Source organism: Actinia tenebrosa, unplaced genomic scaffold (assembly GCF_029948245.1).
Source record: "Actinia tenebrosa isolate PJP-AT-01 unplaced genomic scaffold, QUT_ActTen_1.0 PGA_scaffold13__45_contigs__length_12533684, whole genome shotgun sequence".
Taxonomy (NCBI): domain Eukaryota; kingdom Metazoa; phylum Cnidaria; class Anthozoa; order Actiniaria; family Actiniidae; genus Actinia; species Actinia tenebrosa.
Genome location: NW_028292573.1, coordinates 2,520,131 through 2,530,836, shown reverse-complemented (window position 1 = coordinate 2,530,836; position 10,706 = coordinate 2,520,131). Strand labels below are relative to the sequence as shown.

At 37.3% G+C, this 10,706-nt stretch overlaps 3 protein-coding genes across 3 annotated transcripts; 1 reads left to right on the top strand and 2 right to left on the bottom strand.

Annotated features, from left to right (window-relative positions):
• Positions 1–350: 350 nt before the first annotated feature.
• On the bottom strand, positions 351–1,313 carry LOC116297630 (melatonin receptor type 1A-like). Its single transcript, XM_031705890.2, has one exon. The coding sequence runs from the start codon at positions 1,311–1,313 to the stop codon at positions 351–353; it is 963 nt and encodes a 320-aa protein (XP_031561750.2).
• A 1,559-nt stretch (positions 1,314–2,872) lies between these two features.
• Positions 2,873–4,397, bottom strand: LOC148911606 (histamine H2 receptor-like). The gene is made up of 2 exons (XM_089029177.1): positions 4,390–4,397; positions 2,873–3,836 (listed from the first exon to the last, which is right to left on the bottom strand). The coding sequence occupies exons 1-2, from the start codon at positions 4,395–4,397 to the stop codon at positions 2,873–2,875; spliced, it is 972 nt and encodes a 323-aa protein (XP_088885303.1).
• A 4,293-nt stretch (positions 4,398–8,690) lies between these two features.
• LOC116297649 (uncharacterized) lies at positions 8,691–9,923 on the top strand. Its single transcript, XM_031705911.2, has one exon. It carries the CDS (start codon positions 8,724–8,726, stop codon positions 9,309–9,311), a length of 588 nt encoding a protein of 195 aa, XP_031561771.1. The 5' UTR covers positions 8,691–8,723; the 3' UTR covers positions 9,312–9,923.
• The last annotated feature ends 783 nt before the right edge of the window (positions 9,924–10,706 follow it).

Below are 10,706 nucleotides of genomic sequence, written 5' to 3'. Positions count from 1 at the left end.
ATCTTGATTCTTTATTCTTGTCCGCGTCATTAGTGAGGTGTCCTGGAGCCTGCAATAATTGACAGGCGAAAAATAAAAACCTGACCACCATTGTAATAAAAATATCAATTATTTATTGTGTCACTGTTATCAACCTCTTATTAGCAGCTTTTTTTTTTCTTTTTTCTTTTTTCTTTTTCTTCATTTTGTGGCCTGGAAATTCATAATTTCAGGAGTTAACAAAAGCAAAACCCTTGCAAATTTTCTCGATTCTCATTGGCTAACATTTTTTCTCAGATCAGCTGGTTTTATTGACATGCAGTTTTCTAGTTGCCAGGCTGTGCAAACGTGTGGAGAACAAATGATCATCTTTATTGCCATTTGATGATTTTCTTATACTCCTTTCTAAACGCTGGGTTCAAGACTCCATATATTACAGGATTTATAGCACTACTGCTGGCCATGGAATACGTCACTATCATGTGAACCTCACGTGGTAGGTCTTTAAAGTATGACGCCACTACAATGAGTAACATTGGAAGCCATGTCAATAAATATCCAATCAAAACTGCAAATGTGGTCCACGTGACTTTGATTTCTTGGACACTCATCCCCAGGCTGCTACCGTTAGAGTCTGAAGAAAAAGGAGCAATGTTTCGTTTGTGTTCTCGTATTTTTTTGAAAATTTTGTAATAGCAAACGCCCATGACAGTGAAGGGAAACCCCAGCCCAAATGCCAAGCATAAAGTCATAAGTACTGTAGAAAAGAAGTCCTTGTTGCTTCTCGACAGACCACAAATTATTTTCTGAGGTTCGAACCTGACGTAGAATAGAGTCTTTTCTGTAAGGTTCACTGTCATATAGGTGTAACTCGCAACCCACACTGTACCAAGCATTACCAGGGAACTCTTTTTGTTAAACCATTTGTTATATTTGTGTGTCTTGCAGACACGAACGAACCGATTGACCGCCATTAACGCCATTGTTAATATAGAAACATGAATCAGACTAAAGCTCACTATTGCTTGAATTTGACACCACAAGCCTTCCTTGAATGTAAAGGTGCTCTTTATTGACCAGGCGAGCATGAATGGTAAGTTCGTAAAAGGATACATGATATCAGACATTGCTAGTGAGAGTACGAAGTAGTTAGTGATGGTACGACGAAGACTGGGATTACGAAAGATGGAGATTACTACCAGAAGATTTCCTCCAATGGCAATCAGTCCAATAAGGAGTATAATACTTGTCTCTACAGCGATGGTAGCTGGACTGCGATTCAGAAATTCTACCAGTAGCTGGTGTTCGTTTGACGAACCCCATGTAGCGTTCATTCTGGCTAAGATGATCGAAGACCAGGAGATCAAGGATTGGGAGTCTGCCCTGCAGTAGAACGCACATTCAAGTTGTCCAACATTAAATCACACCAAAGGTATAAAGTAAGAATTCAACGATGTTTGATTGGAGCTTGAATACACGCAATTTCGACGCGACGTGTGTCCATAAAAAAGATACCACAAATTGGATTTTCGGCTTCGAAAAGCCAAAGCAGCGAAAACATTTTTTGAAACATGTTACAAGAAAGTAAACATCTTTAGTTTCAGTCCAAAGTCAAAATTACCCTTTTCTTTGTCTATATCTTGGACTATTTACCTCCAAGAGAGTATGTTTTGTGATGGTGGCGAATGTATCACAGAGTCAAGAGCTTTCTTTTAATAAGAACCTCTTTTCTTGCACTGCATGCGTCAGGTAATCATATAAGTAATGTCAAGGAATATAATCACTGACGTTTCTTGTCGAGGGCGAACCATGCAGGTGGAATCGAGGTTGGCGATCTAGCCACTGATTCCCGCTTTTGGAGTCACAATTTAGTCAAAATTGAACTATTTACTTCATGTAGAATCAATACTGGAAGTATCTAGTCATCCTCTGCTATGATTAGTGCTGTGTGGATAGTTTTGGCATAATGATTTTTACAATCATTGAAAACATTTATAAGCAGAAAGCAGATGTTTTGTTAGTGCTCGGAAGGTCTTCAAAAACCATTAACAATCACCTTTGTTTTCGGCTTAGGTTTGCGGTCCTTCGACAGCTTGGCTTCTGTCAATAGCTTGTATAAAATTAGCACTTTTTATCAGGGTCATGTCAGGGGGAAAATGCAACCCACTTTATAAGCTTCTTGAGTGGTTGGAGATGTACAGAAAACTGCAAGAAATCAATATTGATTCCTCTAATTTTGATATGTAGCTTGGCTATTTTTCGACATTATTAGTAGGAATGTTTTTCAAAATTACTTCTAATTGATCTTGCGTGCGATTGATGTACCCTTCTTAAAAGTATCGTGGATGGGGGCCTAACGTGAAAATACAAAGAATACACGCTTTTTCTCGACATAATTTGCGGTATTTCTCAGTTTTGTATTTCCATGTTAGCCTCTTATTCAAGATTTTGCATGAGAAGGGTCCATGGACGTCCTTGGATTTCGTTTCTTCTTTTGCACTTCTTGTGATTTGGCGCCACATAAGATTACAGGCCAGGTTTTGCGAGTATTAAAAACGTATTCAAAGCAATGTCTCTCAGCCAGGGATGTAAACTGGTTCAACACAACTGACCAAAATATGGTGGATTGGGTATAGTAGTAAACTTTAAGCCTTATCAGTGTTTTTTCTTTTTCCTTTTTTTGTTTGTTTGTTTGTTTGTTTTTTTTTTTTTTTTTTGTTTTTGTTTTTGTTTTTTTTTTTGTTTCTAATCGATCGAAATATATTTGTTTTTGTTTTTAAAGTGTCGAAGGAGCAAATTTAAGAGATTTAAAGTAAAAATGGTTGCTATGACAAGCTCCCTTTTGGCGTCGGTATATGAAATTACTAGAAGAACTTGCTGTAATTCTCCATGGTCAATGACCAAATATCTTCTTGTATTCCCGCCGGAACGACGTGTTCATGACTGCATATATAAAAGGATTAATGGCACAGCTGCTTACACCGGTGTATATGACCACTATACGAGCCTGACGAGGCATATGACCTATATGCATATTCACCAGCAGTGTGATGACCAGAACTGGAATCCAAGTCAAAAAGTACCCCACAAGGACCGCAAATACTATCCACGTGATCTTGATTTCTCGTACGTTGGTTGCTAGGTTACCTTGTCCTTGAGGAGCGGTGTTTCTCTTGTGTTTTCGAATTTTCTTGAATATTCGAATGTAGCAGTAAACGATAAGCAAAAATGGACCAGTGAGGCTTGCTGTGAGGATTGAATTTCCCATTATTTTGAAGACAATATCTTTGGATCCGTAAACGAAGCCACATCGGATTTCCTCTGGTATGAACTTTGCATAGAAAGTTCTATTCCCCACTTTATTGTACAGAACTACCGCAAGAAAGCTTAAGACCCACGCAGCACTTAGCATTGCATAACAGCGTTTCTTGGTGAAAATGCTGGCGTATTTCTGGGGCTTACAGACGCGGACAAACCGGTTGTAGGCCATGAAGATCATATTTAATAGCGACACCAGAATGAGAGATGCTATCATGATGGCTTGGAGATCACAAAAGCCTTTTCCCAAAAAAAAGCGACTCTTTATAGACCAAGCGAGTGTGAGGGGCAAGCCCATCACGGGATATAGGATATCAGTCACGGAAAGCGAGAGTACGAAGTAGTTAGTGATGGTACGAAGACTGGGATTGCGATAGATGGAGATTACTACCAGAAGATTTCCTCCAATGGCAATTAGTCCAATAAGGAGTAAAATACTCGTCTCTACAGCGATGGTAGCTGGACTGCGACTCCAGAATTCAAGCCATACAGCACTAGCACCTTTGAGATTACTTATGTTATGTGTTGTGTTTAACCTCCTGAAATGAGAAGCAAAAGAAAGATAAAATAATCAAAGGAGGCGGACAAGAAGAAATATCAATTGTTATCAACAGTGAGGACACTCGAAACGTGAACAGTTTTCAGGTTATTATTTCCAGAACTTTCTACTGATTCAAACCCTCGAAAATATAGCATTGAGTAATTCAAATACACCGAGTGATCAGAATAAACCTTATTTTTAATTAATTGGTGCCTCAAGGTCTATTTTCAGTTACAATATGAATTTTTCTTTACAGCTGCAAAAAAAAAAAAAAACAAAACAAACAAACAAAAAAAAAACAAACAAATAAAACAAACAAACAAACAAACAAAAACAAAAACGAAAAAAAACAAAAGCAACAACAACAACAACATAAAAAAAAAAGTAAAAAGTGATCGGGGTTCAAGTGTTCTGGCTGCTTCGCTGCTGTATGTTATTTCTTTTTCTCAAAACAACACGAAAATATGAAAACCAAATCGTTTATATCAGATTTCTCATCACAACGACAGTGGGTATAGTCAAACAGTTAATGTCCTACTGCGAAAACTCACCAGTCCATCTTGGTAAATATGAAGTCATCAACAAGCAAAGTATTAAAGACGAAAATAAAGCGTAGAACAGTGGGAAGACCTAGCAAAAATTCTGCGCGGTAGGCCAAGAGACTTTATGACAAAATCCTCTCGAAAGTATGAGCACGGCTTTGAGTGAACCTCTTAAACACATGATCTTGTGATATCATTACTGCCATTATACTTGTCCGAGAAATAAGATCCCGACTCGTGCGCCATCAACTTGAGTGTCAAAAAGCAATGTTAACTGAACAATATGCATATTGGGAATACTTGAATCTTATTTATGGCTTCGAAAAAAATGAAAAAAATTGATTTTCTGTTGTTTTTCGTTTCAAATGAGACGAAAGTAGAATATATACGTGTCCTTTTCGGCGGGAATGCGCTGAAAGTATATAAAACCGCTTGCTATCAATCGATCCATTGAGCATCGTTTTATTTCATTTCATTGGGATACGTTAAAACGTTCAGTGCGATTGATGTAGTTACCTACCACTGCTATGAATGGAATCAGGGATCGACCAGTGTTCTAGCCTTGATCTGATAGGATCATTGGTTTAATTGATGGGTTAAGAGGTCTTGATGGTATCAAAGCATGATCTGATGGCATCAGTAGGATCAGTAGTCTTGATGGGATCAGTGTTCTAATTGATGGGATCAGTGGTTTAATTGATGGGATCAGTGGTTTAATTGATGGGATCAGTGGTTTAATTGATGGGATCAGTGGTTTAATTGATGGGATCAGTGGTTTAATTGATGGGATCAGTGGTTTAATTGATGGGATCAGTGGTTTAATTGATGGGATCAGTGATTTAATTGATGAGATCAAAGCATTTAATTGATGGGATCAGTGGTTTAATTAATGGGATCAGTGTTCTAATTGATGAGATCAGTGGTTTATTTGATGGGATCAGTGGTTTATTTGATGGGATCAGTGGTTTATTTAATGGGATCAGTGGTTTATTTGATGGGATCAGTGGTCTCGATAAGATAAGGGATTAGTAGTCTTGATTGGATGAGTGATCTCAATGAGATCAGGGAACAGTGGTCTTGATGGGATCAAACATGAGTTTAGTAGGCATCAATGCTTTCGTAATCTATATACCGTACACAGACGTATGCAGGAAGTATATTGTCATTGGATATATGCGACTTTCATGTATCTTAGCACTTCTCTCAGTTAACGAAATTTCATAGTAATTTTTCAAGTTGTGTTCCTTAAAAGTTTAAATTTGGAAAACTTCAATGATTGGAAAATAATTACTTAGGAAATATACCACTTAAAAGCCTCAATTCACACATAGTAATGCCATAAAATCTAGTCTGGAATTACTTGCTTTGTGCAGTATAGAATCAATATCGACCTCTTCACCTTGGACGTCGGATTTCCCGTTTCAGGCCGCTTGTCATTTCCTAGATTTTTATTTCCTTGTTTAACAGTTGCACATGAGAAGACACATGAATATGAATACAACTCAAACAAAGAATCTTATTCTCAAGGGAATGAAACGTGGTCTGAAATGGGAAAACATCACGTCCAATGTAGAGCTCTATTACAGGAATCTAGATTAAACTTGACTCCAAGGAGCTTGATTCCAGGCTTCCTTTCTGCAGGAAAAGCACTTAGTATAGCTTAGACCAACGTTGTTATACTGAGGAGCTATTGAAAAGAGCCAAGAGTTCTAATGGAATGTCCACTTAACCATTTGTCATCCAGGTTTTGTCAAAGGAAATACGAGTGTCTTTTCTACCTTTACATTTCATTCAGTGTTTTATCACATAATCTACTTATTGTTATACACCTGCAACGGAGCATTCTGCCTTGCTAATCCTTTGTTTAAGAATCTGTCGACCAATTGCTTACTATCAATCACGTGACTTTTTGCAGTTGACTGGGGGGAAAACAAGCGGTTGACTGGGGGGCAACTAGCGGATGCTAAGTCAAAACATATCAAAATAAGTCCTCAAGCTATTGTATTTGACTATTTTCACGACATCAAACCAGAAAACAAGAGATCAAAACAAAGTCCAGGATTCTACAAGCCATCAAAAAAGAGCTATTACCGGAAGTGACGTCTATTGAGAGCAACTTATTTATGGATAATGGACAACTTAGAGTGTAATTAAGAAAACACTTTTGTGAATCAATGGCATCTTCCTTAGGCCTCTCTTAGCAGTTGAGATCAAAATATCGAGACTCTTAATTTTCTGCGTTATTCCACCCAAACAAATGAAGTTTATTCAGTGAAGTATCTAAGCATTTCAGTTTATGAAAACTGGATCATATGTGGATTAAGTTTGTTTGATGTGTTGTTTTCTCCCTTGCCACGAGGGTTTTCTCCAGGTTCTCCGGTTCTCCCCCTCCGTATTGAGTGTTACATTGAATGTTGTCAAAAATAGAATGTAGAACCTCACAGAAGAGCCACGTACGGGGAGTGATGGCTGTAATTTTATTTTGAAGAATAGCGTGCACATAAACAATAAAAAAAGCTTAAAAGATCCCGTTGAATAAACCAAAAAAAATTCGCTTTTCATAGAGTGCAAACAATATAACCGTGAAACTTTAGTAATACTAAATAGCACAATTTCATGCAAATTCCCTTGTTTTCTATTGTTTAATTAGCACTATTTTGTACTATTTAGTAATTAGTGTTTCACGGATTAATTGATTGCTCTCTAGTACAAACAAACTAGTGCTGGGATTACCCAAAAAATGATGAGCTAAACGCTGCTAAATATCGAACATAAAATTATTGCGGTATTATTGGAAGGCAACTTTATCTTGCCGCTAAATCGTGGTTCGAAATCAGTGAGTCTCTTCAGAAAAACATGTTCAGAAAAGCTAGCTATTGCTTTTTTGTTGTGAAATGTGATCGTCTCGGGAAACATCGAGACTCTCGGGAAAACAAAACACGTTTTCTCACTGGACTCTGGAGATGACTTCCGCTCAGGTTGTTGAAACGTTAATCACCACCATCAACAGTCTTTCTCAAGACTACACTCACCCGGACGATCACACTTCACACCAAACTTCAACACCTGGGTTAAAACCATTTACTCTTACCGCTTTTTATATTTTTTGATATTGAACCAAAACTCTGAACAAGGGATATTTGCTAACCAGTGAGGAAAATTGTAAGGAAAGTAATGCTGCAAATTCTAGTTTCCCGCCAATTGTATGATGCAACAAGTACACGGCGCGAAGTAGAATAATAGCGGGTAGTATATCAGCCATGATTTTATCGTTTTCCATTGTGACTATTTGGCTAATAACGCATCAGGAACAAGTAATTTGTGTTTTAAATTATGTAAAATCACTCTTTTCAAAACAGTGACAAACACGCAGTTAACTGAACTCGGATTCCTTTGAACTTCAATCAAAATAAAGAAACAATTTCCTTCTATTTCATAAATATATCAATAACACCAATGTTCCCATACGACAAAATAACCAAATAACTAGAATCTCATCATATAACTTTAAACACATTGACTTTTGCTCGAAAACCGGCTAGTGTTGGTGCCATCGAAGGGTTAACTTTGATATGCTGGAAACAGGTGCAAAAAACATAGGCAAATCTGAATGTCACCCAATATCGTTATATTCTTACTAAAAACCTTTTAAGATTTCAATTTGTGATTGGCTTGCACGAGGGGATTTATGATAAGAAAACGAAAAATGCTGTTGCCCACGTACACAGGAAACCCATGCTCCACATATCTGTAACACAGGAAACCCACCTCTTGCTGGGTCTTGGAAATAATTCAGTCTGTAAAGATCAAAGATGTAATTTTTTTCGTTTTAAAAGGTGATAAACTACTGACACAATGAGGAAGTGTTACACGAAGTCATTTTGCTTTAAATGTATAAATATTTTTCCCCTAGCAGAAGCTAAATAATATAATACAAAGCTGCTTTTAATTTCAATATGATACGCCCCACATTTTGAAAGTCGAGAAAATGTTGGATAAAAATCATTAATATAATGAATAACAATCCTTCATAAACTTCCTTAGTATACTCTTTTCAAAAAGAAAAAGAAAAAAAAGCTTAATTTTTATCTTCATTCATATATTTCTTTTGGTTTTATTATTATTCTTAGTATTTTTCCGGAATAAGTGATCTGCACGATCAGCACTTTTGAAAAAAATACAATTAGAAGCTTTGTTATTTTGTTACATGTTTCAGCGTTCAGAAAGTGGTGAAGTGAAGCTGAAGGAGGTGCTTGCTGCATGTGATTGGAGTCCCCCCTGATTTGATGACCCCCTCCCAGGGGTAATAAGAATACAGCCAGTCTGTACTCACGCCCGCGCGGATGAACGGGACGTTCAGCGTCATGGCGGAAGAAGATGGAAAGTTGGTTGTAAAAAGACTGAAAAAGGGCGAGGAAAGCAAGAGTATGAAACAAGTTGAGTTGTCTGATGAAGAATTAGCGAATCTCCCGGTTAAGGAATTGAACAATGTTCTCCGTGGTATGCCAGAAGATGATGTGTACAAGCTCAAACAACGGAGACGGACACTAAAAAATCGTGGCTACGCTCAGAATAGCAGAACAAAACGCGTACGGCAAAGAGAGGATCTAGAGGGTGAAAGACAACAACTGAAGAGTGAATTAGACTCAATTTGCAAAGAGAATGAAGACCTGAAACGAGAGAGAGACGAGGCAAGGAGAAAGTACGATTCGTTGCAAAAACTTTTGACCAACAGAACAAAACAAATCGCACTACAGACTCAAACTGGAGAGTTGGATGACCAGATTGACGTTGTTGGAGTAGAAGATGGGGATGGCTCTGCAAAAACTATGCAAACAAGACATCGACATTTCTCAGACAAATTAGAGTCCCCAGACCGAGAACAAGATGATCAAGATCGCAGTGAAGAAGGAAGCGATCAATCGCGATGATTCAAGAATCTACAAGGTACGACTGGTTTGTTTACAATCGTATGGAACGCGTGGTCACATGTCGCGATGATGCGCCTGTAATTTTGGGCCTTTCCAGTGTTGTTGTGTCCATTAATTTAGCGTAAGAATTTAGAAGGGATATTGCAGAGGACTAAAGGGAAAAATATTAGTATTTTAGTAGTGAAAATATCTTAGTTTATCTTCTGATTGTGATACACATTTTCACACATCCGTGGTCACTGACCTGAAAACCATTCAACTCAGGCTTGCCGATGTGTTTTACTACTAAATTACTCTGGAAAATTGTGACTTAATTCTCTACTCAATTCTTTCTTTTTGAAACATTTTCAATGTAAATATATATCTCTGTCTTTCGGAACTGGAGTAATAGGTATTTCGAAGTAAGAACTTAGGTAAAATTACGGTTCGTTCATTGAATCAATGAAAATATATTGTCCTAGCGTCTAGTCATCATTACTCGTAACTTGAAGGTAGTCAAGACGAAAATGTGACGTTTTATCTTGAAGGTAATCCAGTACGTTCCTTTGTGAATGGAATATAGTAAGTCTATATTCCAAAAGAACGCTAAAATAAAGAATGTTAAATTATAAATGTGTGGAATCTGTTTTGTTTCCTGTGTCTACTCGCACGTGGGGAACTCAACTTGTTATGCTGACTCCATACTTTCGTTTGTATAGTAGAATTCTTTGAAAATCTCTTAAAAATTAGAGGCGTGATGTTTTTCAACGAAACTTAGAGTAAACAATCTTTGTTATATGTACCAGAAGTATGTGCAGTCAATTAAATGTCAAAATTTTAATAGATTTTATTCTGGAATTATTTGCAAAGTCAGCATTGCGCTGCAGCATCAGCATTTTTTCGTTGTCGTCGAGTCGCTTGCATGATTTATCTGTTCTTTTCGATAACTAAAATATCTTCTTTTTGTCTGAAAAACTTGCTCGAAAGAATCATTGGTTAAAAGGAATGTTTCTTGAATTCTTGCATATTTCGAAGACAGTTTTTAAATGTACCGTAAAAGCGAAAAATTCTCGTGAAAAATTTGGACTTTGCCTTGAAAGTCACACTTAAACCTCGCGTCCCTGAGATCTTTGTATTCTACGTGACTCTATATATAGGTGTATTGTTTCATTTCGAATTTTTGACCGACTTACACGTACATTATTCTTTCCCTACGAATAAATTACTTTGAAAATAAATACAAATTTGCACAGTCAGCATTCCCTTACGTTATCTTCGTTGTAAAACCAAGATTAATTCATTTATGCTATGCCAAGCCGAATGAATGGTTCGATAAACACATATCCGTTGTTTTTCAAGTTTCAAGGGCTTTCACTACCGACGCTAACCTCGATCAATTCCAGGGTGGGGATCCCA

What these genes read in the sequence shown, in the direction of transcription:
- LOC116297630 (XM_031705890.2), bottom strand. Translation starts at nt 1,313, where the DNA reads ATGAACGCTACATGGGGTTCGTCAAACGAACACCAGCTACTGGTAGAA.
- LOC116297649 (XM_031705911.2), top strand. Translation starts at nt 8,724, where the DNA reads ATGAACGGGACGTTCAGCGTCATGGCGGAAGAAGATGGAAAGTTGGTT.